This window comes from Plectrocnemia conspersa, unplaced genomic scaffold (assembly GCF_051122295.1).
Source record: "Plectrocnemia conspersa isolate PC_06_02 unplaced genomic scaffold, ASM5112229v1 ptg000001l, whole genome shotgun sequence".
Lineage (NCBI taxonomy): Eukaryota > Metazoa > Arthropoda > Insecta > Trichoptera > Polycentropodidae > Plectrocnemia > Plectrocnemia conspersa.
In genome coordinates this window covers 25,446,357-25,465,057 of record NW_028277165.1, presented here as the reverse complement: position 1 = coordinate 25,465,057, position 18,701 = coordinate 25,446,357, and the positions used below count along the sequence as shown (strand labels likewise).

The following is an 18,701-nucleotide window of genomic DNA, read 5'->3' as shown; positions in this document are numbered from 1 at the left end:
GTGTTTATTAGTAACGTACGTACATTTTAGTTCTTAAATTAAGGAATAGAATTCCACTTTTTCAAATACATATTGCTTCTTATTTTTAATTTAATAATAATACCTCCTACTTCGAACCGAAAATTACTATTGCTTATATCATGTGTATTGTTTTGTTCTTTTGTACTTGTAATACAACACGACCATCTGAATGAATAATATAGTTGAAATCGCGCGTACATAAACGTTCCATGTATTATAATATATTTTTTTCCTTGTTACAGACGAAGTATATACAACAACAGTACCTGAAGTATAAACCGACAATAGTTTTCCGTAAAAACAACTCGACTTTCACGGTATGAACGACAATAACCTATACAAATAGAAGAGCTTCTAGAGAATTATTTACTAAAAGATATATATTTAATATACGTATACATTATTAATAATACGCAATCTGGCGTTATCTGATACGTCAGCTAAGCGGCTGTTTTTTATCCGATCGAATAAAGAAAACGATCGGTAGGTCGTTGTACATCATCAGTGGTAACGTTCAAGCCTTTTGAGCAGCACGTACCGCAAACATGGCGTCCAATTCTACGTACGCCATGAAAAATGATTTCGACGCCACCACCCCGGATACCAAACCGAGCACTCCGGACGATATAAAGGCCATGGGGATGCCCAGGGAGTACAAGCTATATACCCGCAGGTGGTTGGTGCTAGCTATATTTGTACTATATTCAGCATCTAATGCCATGCAATGGATTCAGTACTCAATCATCACCGATGTCATCATGGATTACTACAGCGTCAGCGCGATATGGGTCAATTGGACGTCGATGATTTACATGATCACGTACATTCCGCTCATATTCCCTGCCAGTTGGATGCTGGATAAATTCGTGAGTATTGCTACTTTTATTTTTATATATTTTTAATATCGTATCTGTTGGAAAATCAATTTAAAAAACAGTTTTAATCTAATCCTTTATTTTAAAAAAAATGACATCACATGAAATCGTTGATTTTTATTTCATTTTGATGTAACGCGATGGAAAGACTTGTTGGATATAATGGATGCTTTCGCGGAGTATTTTTATTCCGTCTATGACGAATCATATTCAGCTTCCAATTGCAATGGAGTCAACCTGACCTGACGATAAAGCTTGTCGTCAGTTTTATTTATTTTATTAATATAGCTAATTTGTATACTATTTTTTTTACATATACATACAAATAATATAAACATAAGCAGAACATAAAAAAATACCTAATTGTTGATACCCTAAAAAAATTAGCCGAAACATACATTTAATTTATTTTTAATGGAGGAAGGTGTTTCTTTGTTCGTAGTTTCTTTGAACGTAAGAACTACATTTTTATTTTTGCGGATTATCTTAGGAATATTATTATACAAATTTACACCACTGTACATAATTCCCCTGGCCGTACTCGTTTTCTTATACCTAACTATCCTTAACCCTTTGAGTAGTGAATTAATTTATACATATTTATTGTACACAAAATAGTGAGCTAATTTTATGTATTCTGCCTTAATTATTTCTGTTGTTATTTATATATTATTATTTTATATTGTTTTTATAGTATATTAACATTTTATTGCTTTTATTTATTTCACTACTTTTTTATATAAGTATGTTTTAATAATTTATTTCAACACTTTTCTATTATTAAAATTTGTTCATTTATTTTACATGCTACTTTGCTTTGCATTTGCCCTTTTTAATTTTTTTTTAAATTTAATTCAGAGGCTCTCAATCTTTTTTATATTATTATTACAAAAGATTTTCTGTTCAGTTTATTTATTTTGTACTCTCTAATTCAATAGTTTTATTTATCATAAAAATCATTTACATATATAAATATAATTTTATTTGAAATACCTCAAAAAAGTGAAAAATCCATCGCCGTACATGTACGGCAGTACTCCTCAAAGGGTTAAATTGTCTCTATTTCTAGTATTAAATCTATAACACCTTTATTTCTTGATAAATACTTCTTGAAAAACTCGCTAGCATATTATTTTTTAACTTATATACATAAATACTATAACATTCATATTCAATATTTCTTGAACATTTAACCATTTAAATCTATTAATCACATATGAAATAGTACGGTTTTGAGAAGCTCAAATCGCGTAGTTCTTCAGAACCATCCTGACTTTATACTGAAGGTCTGTCAAGTTATTCTCTTTCCTCCCCTTTGATTAATTTTCAATTTGTCGCTTAAACTTTATCGCTTTCTAATTTGTGGAGATCAAAAGTCACCCTGATCCACAAAAAGAGTGATAAATCGTGTATCGCAAACTTCAGACTAGATACCGTTCCTTTCACACCTGCTAGTTATTTGATATAATTATTCACATATATGTATATTTACAATCACTATCAAAAACACGGGTTTCGTCTACGTCGTTCCACGGTCACTAACCTCTTGTGCCTTTCGAAGGCAGTGACAAAATCCTTTGATGTTAAAATCCAGGTCAATGTTATCAAAAAGCATTCGACAAAGTTTGTCTTGAACTACTTCTTCGAAAGTTAGCAACTTCAGTTTGTCGAACGGTTTTGTTAACATTTTTTCGAGTTATTTAGGTTGTTGACGTTAATATTATATGTGAGCTATGGAAATGGTCGCTCCGTGAAATCCGTTCTAAGACCTATGCTCTTTATTAACGAGATGCATACATTAAAAATTAATAATTTGGAATGTGTTTCAAAATATATACACAAATTTAGATTCAATCCCTTTATAAAAAAATCTGTAGTCGCTGTGGATTTGGCCTATCGACAATCGACTTCTTTTCAGTATCGCTTAGTAGCAATTTGACATATATTCCAGATCCCATTGCATTGTGGATTTCAATTACAGTTTAGGCAGACGTGTTTTAAGCGTGTCGATGACTTTTTTATGCATATCATCAATGTTTGCGATAAGGCGTCGATGATGCTCGGTTTCGTAATGCGGAGCGCGTGTCACTTAAACGGCAGCGACTCACCGGTGCGTCATTTATTATTATTTTTTAAAACAAGTTACTTGTTTGCAAATTATATTTTTTTAATTAATAAACATTATTGCATTAGCATCATTTATCAGTAAATTAAGTATTTTATAAATATTTTTAGAAAGAGATACTAGTCCGTGAAGTGAAATAATAGATGATTCAGTAAAAAGTCGCTGATGTTTGAAGGGTTAAATTATTTATTGGCGATTTACGATCTGTACTATACGCTAGTTCGTAGCGTCCTCGAATATGGCTCTATTTTTCGTAATCCAAGTGAAGCGAAGTTTGTCTAAGAGAATTGAAAACATCTAAGATACCTCTACAAAAGGAATCAGTATTTTTATCCCAATGTCTTTTTACTAGGATAGTTAGAATACAATTCGTTTTATTGTCGGTGTAGCGTCTACTCAATGAACTTGATTTTTATTTCTTAGACGGAAAAAATATAAAATGCAGGCAATGTGAAAATAGGACTATTGGAATATTTTGAATCAAAGCCTTCAACATTTTTTTTATGTTGATAAAATTTTTTAAAAATGTCTTTTGAAGAAAATACATTTTAAATCATTAAAATTATAAAAAAACGTTAAAAAGTATTTTTTTTCTGTTGCATTAAAAAAACGACATTCATTTCAGGTTTACCTCTTATTTAGTAGTGAAATAGTGTATTTTATTATAAAATCTAATGACGTGAGAATAGCTCCTGAAAATGAAGTCATAGTTTTTTATTTGACACAGCTCTTTTGTGTGTTTTTAAATGTATATTTTATTTCTAAATCCAGCACAATCATTATTTTACGTAACGATATTCACATATTCTTAATTGCGATTTCATTTCGTTCAGTTCCTCATTATTTTGTCGAATAAGCATCTCTAAAAGCTTTTCCGTGTTCTTAGGGGTTGCTAGAATGTTGGCAATTTCTGAGCTAAAATGCTTCGCTGAAGTTTTTTTCTTTCTTTTGTGTAATCAACAACAACAACAAACTCGCAACATTCCGTATTCGTTGTAAACTCGCAAAAAATATCGCAACGAGTCATTAGACAACCCGAGTTAATCATTAAAGCTCGAATTGAAAACATTTCACTATTAATTTGTGTTGCGATTTTTATTTATAGTGACGTCATGTGGATAAAGATCGACTTTGTTAATGTCAAATATTATAAATCAATCAGCAGCGAAAAAAAACTGTCAAAAATGTATCGTTTAATCGAATGCAAATATTACACAATAATCAAACAAAGTGAATTATATATAATTTGCTATTGTATCAAATGATAATAATCGTTAACTTGATATGATAGGTGCGAGTTCACTGTTTGATTAATACGCGGTAACACTACATAAATAAAAATTAAAGTAAAATTAAACAAGTACTTGAGAAATAACTGTACAAATGTTTACGTTGGAGTTACTTGGGATACAATTTTCGAATGAAATGAAATACTGAATCATTTAGATTATTTATTATAATGTAATTTTGTACTTGTCACTACTCTTTATATATATATATAATATTATATACACAAATAAATACATATTTTAATATTTTCAAAATTAAACGCAGATTATCATATTAGTTTTCGTGGATACTTATGTATATTTTCGTGGAAATTTTTACATCTAGCTAAATTTTTTAATCATTCAAGTGGCTAATGATCATATTTTGTTAAATATGTACGATTACTTTAATCGTTAGAGCAATCACAATCGCTCATGACAATGAACGCTGAGTAAAAACAAAATTATACCAAAAACGCGCACAAAAAAATTTGTTTTTTAAAGGCCGATCTGAATTTGGGTCATTTTAAATTTGCATTTCAAATTTAGCACTGCAACTCAAAAATGTTTAATTTATAAAGGTTGGCTTGTCATTCTCGTAAATTATCATAATAATGAAATGACGACCGCAGCTAGAATTCATCGTTAAATTTATCTAATCGGTAAATGCGTATGTATAACTAAATATATGTAAATTAGGTCAGTTCCGGAAATAACATCGATCTGATCGACTTTATTGGATGGAGCTCAGTATTTTTTTTTATATAGAATCGATACTCGGTTATAAATATGTTGATAAATATAAATTAAAATACAGTTGAATTATATTATTGATGCTAACCGCATTTTGATTACAAAATAATAGCGATAGATATTCTTATCGCAAAGTTGAAGTATAATAAGCTAAATGTATTGCTATGTAATTAATATTATTTTATATAATCCTTATGCCTGAACTACACTCTCTGGAAGTTGGCCAAGGTTGGCCAAGGACGGAGTTACTTCGGTCGAGTTCGGTTCTGCCCGCTCTAAAATCTCTCGGAAGTTGTCCGAGGTTACCGATTACGGAAGGAAAAGTGGAGGTAATTCAGTCGACTTGGCCATCTTCGAGCGCTTCCGAACATTGTCGGCAAAAGAACCGAAGTCGGAGCTGCTCCTTCGAGCGCGAGCGGTGAGATACTTACTTCCCCTTTCGCTCTCTCGCGTGTTAAGTGCCGAGAGTGAGAGAGATAATGATATGGTTTTCGCAAACTGAAATAGAACTCGGTTCAATTTCAGTATGGGCGTAGGCGTCCTATGGTCAACACGCATGTCGAGCGCTGCATCGTGGTCACGTGGTAAAGTTATAATACCACATGCTTATCGGGGACATACTGACATCTTTGAATATTTTAGGGCACCAAAATGGATTAATTATATTTTTGATAATATATTCTTCTAATAAATATCGTTATTATATTTTTTTCATATAAAATTAAATAATTAAAAAACAATTAGTGGTACTTGATTTTGTTAAAAAAAAATCGTTTCGAATATCCTTATGTATTTTCCTAGATCGGTTTATATAAATGTCACACCATAACGAATTCTTATTTAGAATCGATGGCGACAAATTCTAGGATAGTCACAAATGTGGTGTTCATATTCTGAAGTATCATTTTTATGCCTTATGGCATTTTGCAAAAGCCGACAAAGATTTTGCGTAAATCGAATTTTTACGACCGATAAGTTTTCACTGATATTGTATTGGTGAGTGCCCACACAAACTTTTATAATTATCAGTAGCGTAATTTTAATAAAATGACAATTTAAAAATTGCGATTATTTGGCACATTTTTCGATCGCGCGCAAATATATGTGACAGAAACTGCCATCCGGACGTCATTCACGGCCGCTGCACGGTGGGGTATTTGCTCGATCTGGGCAGCAAAAGTCGATTATGAAAATTTAAGCGCTGGTAAAAAAAAGATGCTCTGTAAAGTTGATAATTTTGCGCATAATAATCAACAATTCCACCACTCCTTGCCTAACGCTAGCACCCCCACGATCGGTCGGAAGTCAGTCATCAGATTGCATACTCGTACATTGGACAATTATTATAATTTTATTTGAGTACAGTTAAAAATCCAAACTATTGATTGTGATAAAGCAAGTAAATGTTTCTACGTTTCATAGCTCTTTGTTTCAGTTGCTGTCATATTAAACACACAATATTGCTTTGAATATGTACCTTTTTTTAGTACTTTTTCCTATTTTTTTTCTTCTAATTTTGAGTTCATTAGTTATATTTCCCACCACTTTTTAATGTAGATTTTATATACAATATAAAGCTAAGGTCTTTCTATTTATGATACATGTAAAATTGGCTGCGGATTTTTGCGGTTTTTAACACATTGCATACCATTATTCTTAAAAATAGGACGGGGTTTAGTCGCGAATGCTAGGACTTAAACGTTATAATTTATTATAACTTTTTAATTAGGTGATGTCAAATTTAAAATACAGTTTTATAATTATTGTTAATTTTTAATAATATGATCACTATGGTAAAATCAGTAAACCTGAAATTGTGGATCGCGTACTAATAAAATAAAATAAAAATTTGTTTAGAATCACCAAATATACATATATTTAAAAATGAAAACGATACCGATTATGATAAAATACTAGTCAAATACTTTTTCTTGTTAAAAAACAGCAAATATCAAACTTTGTGACATATACAATTTATTTTTTACTTTTAACACTTGACGCGGCGAAATTCGCACGACCGTTCAACACGGAATTCCTCTTCCTCGGGCCTACAATTTAATAAATACTTAATAAAATAAAATTGCATGAATTATTTCATGAAAAATAAAAAAAAGTTTTTTTTTTCAAGTTTTTTTTTTCCAAGTTTTTTTTCTATAATGTATTTTTTAACACTTATAATATTATATATTTGACTAAGAGAACTTATGGAATCAACTAAAGGGGAGAAATAATTATGGCCGCCCAGATCGGGCAAATACCCCACAGTGCGCCGTCCTCACGGCATAAGAAATTTGTGGCAGTGTGGTCGCTTACTCGAAGTCATAGGTCTCGGCCGACATCAGTTGTAACTTCGGTTCGGACAACTTCCAGAGAGTGTAGTGCGGCATTATTATTTTGCTTTCTCGCTTTAAACTATAGTTATAGCATAAGGCGCTTTAACAAACGATTTAAAAAACCACATGTAAGTAAAAACGTTAAAATATCAAAATATAAAACATAAGATATAATTGTGCTGACCTTACGGTCACGCGTTTATTTTTTTATAAAAGACAAGGTTATTTGTATTATAAATTATTAGATTCGCAACAATTTATGTAAAGACTTATATGTACATATACATATGTGATGCGCTCTTAGCTTTGTTTGCGTATTGTAGAATCCAGTTGTTTTCAATGATCGCGTTGAACTATGAAATTGACGTTAAATGGGAAGCGGCTGCTTCCTCGGTCGGTAGTATCTGGAGTATCAAAGTTTTCATTCATTAACATACGCTTTTTCGTTGCCTTCCAAAATGCAGCAGATTTTAGAAAACTTAATTACTGACTTTGATGCGCTTAAACCAATCTTTAAGTGTATTAACTTCTCACATGTATGACTAACTCACTATCGATTTTACAATTTATAACTCTTCGTCAAAGTTGCGGTATTTTTCAACTTCTGATCTTTGAAAAAAAAAAAAAACTTTACTACACCCATCCCTTAATTCACATAGTAAATACTTTATACGAAAAATGACATAAAAAATGAAGGAAAAAACACACAAAATTATGGCAAAGTTTCAAGGGTGTAAAAAAGACATGAAGCTTTTAAAATATGCGGATACGCTTCAAAAATATGCGTTAAAAATCCATCATGTGTAAAGTACTATAAAAGTATTTTTTATGTGACTAAGCACACAGAATATTTTTAATTTACAGTTTTAGTATTAATCAAATATTACTAAATTTTATTTTTACGATTGTTGATTCAAAGTTTTTATAAATATTGTTTTAATAATATGCAACTTTTTTAATAAAATTTGCTGAAATCATTACAAAATATTTAACTTCACTAGGAAAATCTTACCGAAAGGGTATTTTTATTAGCATGTCCCGGATACCCCGTGATTACCCTTAAGCCATCCGAGTGGGTTGAGATAGCGTGTCCCCTTATTAGATTTTCCTTCCGTGATTGAAACGAAAATGAGCCGACTGTGCCGCTTATGGAAACTAATGCACTAATTAATTAAATTGTTTTCGGACTTTTAGCCCCTCCCCTGACGAGAACGCTTCTTCAATTCAATTCAATTCCACAGCCCCTTAATTACTCTCTTCAATCGGCGACTGCGAAGCGCGAAAACACTTTGGCGCTTTGACTAATATAGAATGCCGCCATGAATTGGCTCTACTTGATGGAAAATTTGCGCTCGTACATCCCATGGAAGCTTTTGTATGGTTAATCACCGCCCTAGAACTAATTTAATAGAATCAAAGACATTTACCATAAATAATAGCTGCGGATATGTTAATTAGTCAAATTTATTCACATAAAATCACTGCTAGATTTTAATAGACATATAATACATCAGTGTTTCACTTAATTAACCATATATTAAAAATGTACGATATTATTAATAGTAGTCATGTTACAATGCAGTTTAAATATCTAATCAAATGTATGTAACAGTTAATATAATTGCACATCAGTGATTGATCACATGTATGCTCAATTTAATATACAACTGACACTTTTATAAATAAAACACTGATTTTATTCTAAGAAATATGCAATATGATTTTTTTATATCAGTCAGTAAGATGATGCACGAGATATTAAATTCAGGTTTCATTATTGGGTGGCGATTTTGAATGTATGTTTTTTTCGGTCCTGTGAGCTTCGCTGTTTATGTAAACTAACATAAATAATGCATTACCGGAAAAACTCATAATGTGCTGTTATGAATTAACTAAAATGTGATTAATCAATTAATGTTGTTACTAAAGAGTTTTGTTTTTCACTGACCCAAATATTCTTACCTATCTTGCAATGATTATTTTGTGAAGTGTTTATTGCTCAATATGTCAACACAATATGTTGTAAAATAATAATGAAATCATAAAGGTATCTGATTGATTGAAATACGTTTTTATTTTATTGTTTTATGATTCAGGTATGATAATACTTTAACATACAGAGTTTAAAAGTTTTTTCAAATAAATATAAATCACTACACATAGTTCTATATGATTATGAACTATAATCAAATATATAAATATTTTATACAATTAGACAATATCTTATTATTTTATATATAAATAAGTTTAACAGCATTAAAACATTATTTTATTCATGAGTATTCTTCATATCATATATAATATTTCTACAACAGTTTAATACTGTTGTTATAAAAAAAATTAACTTAGGTAATATATCATTTTATTTAAACGCAATCATCATGTGAATTAACAGACATTCATGAATATGGCGGTCGGTTAGTTTCGTCGCAATAAAACCGAAAAATTTCACGGGACGATAACTCAGAACGGTTTTAAAACCCGAATATTGCGATCGTAAAATCCCTGCGAGAAGTTACCCGTGAAATTTTACAATCATTTACGAATAATATATTTTTTTAATGAATTTAATTCTTCCAAAACGTAAAAAAAAGTCATCTTCATTACGTTTCGACATAACTTCGATCTCGTCGACTTTAACTGCAAATGAAATTCGTCCTTTTATCCATTTTCCTTTTGCACAACTTCACTCGTCAGATTTAGATGTAATTCTCGAAATTTCATTGCATGATTTTCTTTACAGTTGTATCGCGTTTTACTTTCTTATCAGATACGTGAGCGTGAGTCAAAAAACATTGTCTGGGTCAAGAACCGTCGCTGTTAATACGTTTGACTGTAACTAGATACCATAAAGTGTTCACACGTTTCTGACTTGATTGGTCAATTTTAATTATCATATCAATTTGTAGATAGAAGAGTCACGTTACGTATTGTATCATATAACAAGGCCAACTGAGATTTAACTCCACGGTTAAATCTGTCCAACCTTGAATTACATATGAAAGATTTATTGCTTAATAGTTTTGAATATAAATGTATTTATAATATTCATATTATTATTTATCTTATTGCCATTAATCATAATGTATCGTTTATTATTTTTAAACCAATAAATATATAAAGGTTTACAAAACCAAAGCCATAAAATATTCACCGCGCGTAAGCAGAACCGCTGAATCTGAAAGGAGGACAAGGAAATGCTATAAATTGAAAACGCAACGTTAAATACCTAAGGATAAGCCCAGATTCAAAGCTTAAATCGAGCAAGGAGATTGTTAAATTACGATCAAAAGGGTTAGCCCAAGTTTCTGCTCTGAAATCGTAATTTCATACCAATAAATAATTTGAATAATCAAATGTATACATATTTTAGTGATTTTATCACATGATTGCTTATATTGTATTATACTTACTTAGTACTTTATATAGGTCAGATCGTTTATTTACATATAACATATTACACTTCTCCCTCGATTTACGCGGTACTTTTTATACGCGGTTAGGAAAAAATATATTGTTTTAAAAATACTTCAAATCAAATATATTTCGTTCACACGGGCGTAATAGCACACTTCCACTTCTTGCTTTGAACTACATGTTGAACCTCCCCCACTGCAGTGTTTTCTGAGTTGCTTTTTGCAGTGCATGCGTTTCGCTGAAGAGTTTGCTTTTTTACTTTATTTCAAGAAACGGTAAAAATACAATTTTTTTACGCCATATTTTTTGAAACGTATCTACCGTGTAAACGTGGCACACAAAAGCTAAGCTTTAATCTTAATCCTCATGATCTTCATAATCTTCGATTGCTATATTACAAATTTTGCTAGATCAAAAACGAGACGTTCCAATTTTAGTCACAGTAGTTGCACTACTTCCTTTTTTAATTTAATCAATTATTTTAATTTATAGTAATTGATCATTTTTAGTTGTTGTTGCACGAGCGTAGGCGCTATAAAACATAATTATATTAAGGTAGAAATTTTCCTTTAGATTTTAAAAATCCAAAAATCCGTTTCTCGGATCTATATATTTTGAAAATAAATACTGAATTTTATGATAAGAGATACACTTTGCCAATGATGACGCTAGATCACTAATACTTATTTAAGCATAGCTTATTTCTTTAAATAAAATAACAGGAAGGACTTTTTACGTATTAGGAATTTTTCTCAGAGTTAAACGTTTTAATTTTTTGATCGGCCTTAAAATGTAATTTTTATTATCATTCTTGATTAATTGGTTATTTAATTAAAGAATAAGTTTTATTAAATTTTATTTATTTATTTGTTTAATGAAAATAAATAATGTTTAAGTCTAATAAATAAATTCTCGACCCCCGGAAGGCTGCCCAGGCGGTAGTTACGCTACTGGCTTTATCACACAAAAACTATATATGTAACCTTGAAAATTAAGCTTGATCAAGTTTGATATTTAACTACATGTATTATAGCAAAATTCTAAATTACCAACGTCGTCGCAAATGTCTCTGATTTGCATCCCCACTGAAACGCGTGACAATAATTCGAATCGTTCTCAAAGGGCACAGCTTGCACGAAATTTCCCACAAAGTGCTCTCCTTATTAATATCCAGGCAATAATCCAGGCCTATCGGCAATCCTGTCAGGATTAATCGAAGAAACCCTCAGCCACCTTGCCGGGGTAATAGTACTCGGAACAACCCTTTCTTATTGATTCCCCAAAAAGTTTTTTCCCGACATCTCCAGTCTAATACTGGCACGTAGGCAATTACGCTAGTTCATTTTCCGGCCTTAAGAGTAGAATTTTCACAGCGATTGAATAATGCGTGCCTGTTTCCGCTTCCGAAATATCCGATTTTATTCTTTATCGCCGTTCGACTTAACAACTGGGTCGTTTCGGTTGTCTGCGCGGTCTTTTCGTCTTCCATTTTATACAAAAAGCGATATTGAACAAAGCTTTGTGTACTGTGTGAGTGAAAATACTATAAAGTTTATTATCTTTAATCACTGCATTATAAACTCTAGGAGTGAAATATAAAACTTTATTATAAGCTTTAATACCAAGTAACGTGAGAAAACAACCTAAATATTTCAGTAACATAAATATCTAGTTAGAGATATTTTAGCAGGGACGTCATTTCAGATTTTTCTAGGGGGAGGTCGTGTTTTTAATATTTACATTTCATTCGGATTCATAGTATTTTATTAAATTACATTTCTGAGAAAATTCAAGGTCCCTGCTTAGAATCCACGTCAAAAACAATAAAATCGGTTATCTAGCGTTCATATAATATTAAGTTATGAGATTAAGTCTAAAATAATCTAAAGTAAACCAAGCGGGCTTACTTTAGGTAATGGACGTCGAGCTGGACCAGTGAATGTGAAGAAAAAAAGCGGTTATTTCTGCTTTCTTCGCTGATCTAAAGTTGGATCTATCTTCTTTCGGTTTGAGAGAGCTCTTAAAGATCCGATACCTTACACTTCAAGGTATATGTTAGCAAACGAAGAGTCTGAGAGAAGATGATTCTTGATTGTCTGCGTTCTATTATTACTATCCATGACCTTTTTATGAGAGTGTTTATTATTGGTATCCGCCTCTTTTTTACTAACCAATTTTTTTTTAAATAAATTGCAGTCTTGATAGAAAATAATGCACGCATTATTTTTTATCAAGAACGGAAATTTTAATCCTTTCTGATTTGTGCGTGTACTTTGTGACTTAACTCGTTAAAAGTGTTTTCACAGCGGTGTCCTATTTTTACAAAAAAAAACATATTTTTTGTACAGCTCGTAGGCCGGATTTGGCCCACAGGCCGTAGTTTGCTGACCTCCAAACAATATTTACAATAATTGTTTGGTACTGTAGCTCTTTGATATATTCTGAGCATGACAATATATGTTTATTACCTTGCATTTTTAAGTTAGTTCATGTACGTGTTTAAATATATCAACCGTGTACGCAAGTTTGGATTATCTTCGAGGAGCTAGTGTAGTTCGGGGATATTTCGATGTAATGAATACCCACGCACCTCGTACCGAAACTCAAACAATCTAGTCAAAACTTTGCTTTGGGATAGCTAACGTACTTCAGTGTAAAACAATATGGATTTGTATACCGATACCATTGCTGTGCAGTGGGGCAAAAATTCGCGATTTCAGTTTAACCCTCTCAATTAGTATAAAACTGTATTTTATTTTATTTAAATTAGATTGCGATTGTTTTAATAACAATAAATTGTATTATTAAAATACACAAAAAAATATTGTATAGTAAGAAATAGAACAAGAAGAAAGAGACCAGCTCCTCGTAGCTGACATTAAATATATCAATGTGCAATACCAACCACAAAACTTTGAATCGAATTTTAAATGGCTTTGCATATTACCACAAAGGGTAATTTGTTTGTTTTTAACGATATTTCGTTAAAAAATCCTAATAAAACTTTACATTAAACAAGCAATTGTATTTAGAGCTAATTAGATATTCGTATTTTATTTCTGATTAAAATGAGTCACAAAACTGTTGAAAATTAAGTTTCCGAGAGTGAAGAAAGTTTATCGCTGATATAACTGGTTCAATAATACATGATAGATTGAGATGTTTCCCACAAAAGATCGGTTAATAAATATTACGATGAATAATCAAATAAAGCCCTTTGTTATTAAACACATTTTTTTGTTTAACTACGCCTTAAGTTCTGCTAATATTTTTACCACCATCGGATGTGTAACATATTAATCGATTTCACTTCAGAATGAACTATCTTAAAATATTTTTGTATGTGGTTATTCTATTTATGAAAGCTAGCTATTTAGACGTTTTAAACATAGTGAACCAGTGATTCACTTAGTAACTTAGCTGTTTGCAGAAACCTATACTATATTTTTACATAACCCTTCAATGATACAAAATATTCGCTATTTCGCAAAGTGTACTTGTTACAAATTGACATAGTGCGCCTTGGGAAAACCTAGATTCAGCAAGGGCGCCGAGAGTTGAAAAACTTTTGGATCTTCTGACAGTTGAAATGATAAAAGGGTTACACATGGCACTGAAGACAGTAGGGACGTCATATGAAAGGGGGAAAGTGTGGGCATTTTACCCCCTTTGAATTTAACCAGAAAAATACATGTCATTTAAAATAAATACTACAAATCTTAATGGTATAAAAATATTAAGAAAATATAAGATGATGTCCCTGATTTTAAATAAAAAAATTCGGACTATCTTAAAAAATCTATCACAAAAATATTTTTTTTTAAATATGTAATTTTAGTAAAATCATATCGAAATACATTTACCTGTATATAAACATATTTTTACCACTGAAAATTTAATTTATTTAGCAGGTGCTAGCATAATTAAATTATTTTAACTTTTCCATATGTAGTAATATACATATAATATATACATTTACATGTGATGTATAAATGTGTATTTTTCAGTAAAGTTATATATTCACTAGTCCAAATACATTTTCACCAGTAGGTATATATTTCTACTAGCAAAAATTCAATTCCTATAATTATTTATGTTGTTTTTTATTTATTTTTATTTCCTATTGCATATATATATATATATATATATATATACATATATATATATATATATATATATATATATATATATATATATATATATATATATTTAATATTAAGTCAAGGTATTACTTGATTAATTTTTTGTATCGATTATATTTGTGAATTCTTTAATAATATCATCAAGTTAGTGTCGCTAAAATATAATCAAGTATGTAACAAGCAAAGTTACCAAATTACAGTAAATATAAATTAGCTCATTACATTTAATAGCTAATACGGGAGTTAATACAGTATATGTATTATTGTAATATAGATTTTATCACCCATATCAATTTAGAGTTATTAAGATTGAATCAATATTATGCTTCATAAAAAATATTATATTTCCCGTTTTATCCATATAAATAAAGCAATAAAATAACTGATTTGATTAAGTAGTATTTAAATTAATTTTAATATTTTAATCTGCTGTAACAAAAGAATGTTATTTTTCGAGTTATGAGAAAAGCTCATAATTTAAAATATTGTGACTCGTAAGCCGTGTCAAACATATTTAAATGTTTATCAGTAATTACAGTGACTTAAAATAAGTGTAATTATCTTTATTTGGCACGTCATAATTAGTTCTGCGTCATGATTTTAACACCAAGAAAATCATAATATTTATATCGATTGCAAAGTACGCCGTCGAAACGTATCGCGTGTAGTAAAATGATTGATCGTGCGATGTGTAATAATCACATTATAGTCACGTTTTTACCTTGAACTTCATTTGAGTAAAGTTTACACCTGGGTTCTCGCTTTTATCTAAATTTGACGAGCGAAATTAGCGTGCTTTGAGCGATAAGCCCACAGGATGTGCGAAATATTCACGCGGTATTAAAACTCGCCGGATCGTAAAGTAAAAGGTGAGAATATTGCAGAATTGGCGTGATAAGAAAAATGACAGGACTAGCTCAACGCAGTTTTCACTCCATCATCGAAATTCATATATTAAAGGAGCACCCGCAAAAAATAAATAAATATTTGTTTAAGCCTCTTGAATTTGATTTATGGCGTATAATCTGCTAACATAATAAAAGCACGTACTTTGAATTTTTGCAAAGATTTATCTATTAGAAGCTGTTGAATTATATTGAATTTTTTTCTATACAGAAAATAAACCATAACACTATTAATACATATATGAAAAAGTAATAACATAATTAACTACTCGGTTTAGATGCTCACGTTCCCCTACCCATCATATCCAGCTCTGAAACATCCTTGGGGCTTTGACCAAAGAATGTCCATTTAAGCACTGTACTTCAACATTACAAAGCTTAAGATTGCGTTTGGAGTACTGACATTATATATATACATTCATTTTATTAATTTTTCAGTAAATACGCTTTAAATAATAAATTTTAGAGCTCCTTTTATTTACAATAATTAACAAGTGATTTATTAACTCAAAAGCTTTATTTGTTGACGACGCAGTAAATTTATGCTCCAATAAAAACACACATTTACCTCAAAATAAAATTTAAATTAATAAAAAATAGCTTATCTTTACCGTTGACAAATCAACTTATTCTTACTATAACCTAAATGTATAAATACCTACTTTTTTATTTATATTAATAATCCCACATATTTAAAACAATTTGTAGAATTAAATATACTAGAGCTTAACTGTATCCCCTTTACTGTCATTAAAGCAAACTACATATTAAAAACAAACTACTATTTTACACAACTATAATAAGACCTTAATTTTCATTTGCTTCTCCGGTCTGGGTATACATAATTAACACTCATAAGTACCAAATAAAACTTTACACCCAGCAAAATATTTCACTATGAATGCGTTAAATGTTACATGGTCTGTCCGCAGCTTGAAAATAAATACCCTTACCAAACAATCTCAGATAAATTAAATTTCACAAAAACATGTATTTATCATATGTACATTTAAAACTGTAACCTGTATCAAATCTAACAATCGATTGCATGAAGGTGTTGTCGTTTTTATCATAGATTTTTACGTCTACTTTGGGTTAATTAGCACTAAAAGTTCTTATGTGAACAAACATCTCATAAGAAACGAGAATATGATTAGATGTGCTTTGATTTTTTTTATTAAATATATTCGAGAAAAAAAATATGTCATAAAAATAGTTTTTTGCTTCAAAACAAGTTTTGTGTTAAATCGATCGGAATCCATACAAACTTTTATGAGACTTTTCTTAACGCTGCTAATTGCTTTATTTTTAAGATAAAGATTTAATTTTTTGTTTAAAAATTGATATATTAGTATAACCCTTATAATATTTGCTAAAAAATAATATATGTCATAAAAATGTTTTTTTTTGCTTCAAAACAAGTTTTGTACTAAGTCGATCAGACCCCCATACAAACTTTTATGAGACTATTAATTTTCTTAATGCTGTTTATTCCTTTGTTTTATTGACTTAGACTTGAATTTTAGTTATAAAATAGAACTCGTAACTATCCTTATAATATTCGATAAAAAAAAATATGTCATAAAAATAGTTTTTTTGCTTCAAAACAAGTTTTGTATTAAAAGAAGTCTGTTTTGTGCATTTTTGCGTCGTTATCTTTAATCATGTGTCACTTTTCTCTTTATTTTGTAGCCAGACAATATATTTTTTTTCGTCACGTCGATATTTTTGACATGAAGTGTGGTTTTAAAAACCATAAAAACTACAGTTTCACATGACCAGACTCAATCTCTTAAATGATGTTGAAGATCTGACAGATTCATCCCCTTGCTCCTCTTTGCTACATTTCCGAATTGTCGCTTAAAACTTCATCGTTTCAATAAAAGAAGTGTATCGCGTTTCTTTGATTTTTAATATTTACGTTTTTAATACATCAAGGGTTTTTTTTATAATAATTATTTGTGCAAAAGTTGCACGTTCACGTAAAGTTGTATAATTATATACATATAATATAAACGTGTCTGTGTCCGTAAAATCTAGTCGTCTGTAAAGCGGGTTGAACGTTTACGTGAAGAGGGAAGCGGCTGCTTTCTCAATTCCGTCTGTATTAGTTCGTACAGATCCTGGTGTGGTAAAATTGGGAAGTTCAAATAAGAAGCATATCTTAAAAGAAAATTGCTTATTTGGGCGCTGCGTGTCCGATTGGTCAACCTGTAAGAGGTGTAGTGCTCATTCGCTTTTTGATGCCATGACCAATTACGATGAGTTGGGCGCGTGCTTAAAAAAGCTTGTTTTTTTAAAGAAATGACATATCTGAACAGGTTTGGAACGGCCGTTAAATATTTTGAACAAATGTGAGATTTGGCAACTTCGCGACAAATTGCTTTAGAACCCTAAGTGTAATTTGTTATATTATAATAACACTTGTGGAAAATCGCAAATGGCCATCGTGATGGTTTTAGTTCGAATAACTTTAGTTTATTCCGTTTATTGTCACGTACGGTCTACACTAGCTAGCATGAAAATATTTTAAATGAATTTATAGCGTTTCAAATGCGTAAGATGTTTTATTATTACGGTGCTTTGCAATTATAGGTGGTCACTGTGGACCCTACAAATTTATTAAAAATTAACATAACTAATTATCAAATGCTTATCTATAACCATCGTTGGATAAGATATCTAGAAATCGTAAATAATTTTGCTTTATATATAATCACCGTCGAACAAAAAAATCTTGAAAGCTTAAATTTATTTCAGCTGAAAGAGCTACATGATTTAATAATTGCATCGTTAACACAGTACATTAAAAATAAAATAATGCTATTATGGTTTCTTCTTTCATGGTTAAGTGCTGTTATA

The 18,701-nt window shown here is 30.4% G+C and overlaps 1 protein-coding gene and 1 long non-coding RNA gene across 2 annotated transcripts in view; one reads left to right on the top strand and one right to left on the bottom strand.

Moving 5' to 3' along the window:
- The first annotated feature begins 521 nt into the window (after positions 1 to 521).
- The window catches only part of HisT (Histamine transporter), a 75,931-nt gene continuing 57,751 nt past the window's right edge, over positions 522 to 18,701 (top strand). Inside the window, exon 1 of the mRNA XM_088188648.1 lies at positions 522 to 887. Within this exon, the coding sequence (XP_088044774.1) occupies positions 567 to 887 (321 nt within the window). The 5' untranslated portion in view covers positions 522 to 566. The remainder of the gene's footprint in view (positions 888 to 18,701) is intronic.
- On the bottom strand, positions 2,342 to 4,386 carry LOC148239396 (uncharacterized). Its single transcript, XR_015810215.1, has 2 exons — positions 2,876 to 4,386; positions 2,342 to 2,767 (listed from the first exon to the last, which is right to left on the bottom strand). It is a non-coding gene; the product is annotated as an uncharacterized LOC148239396 (long non-coding RNA).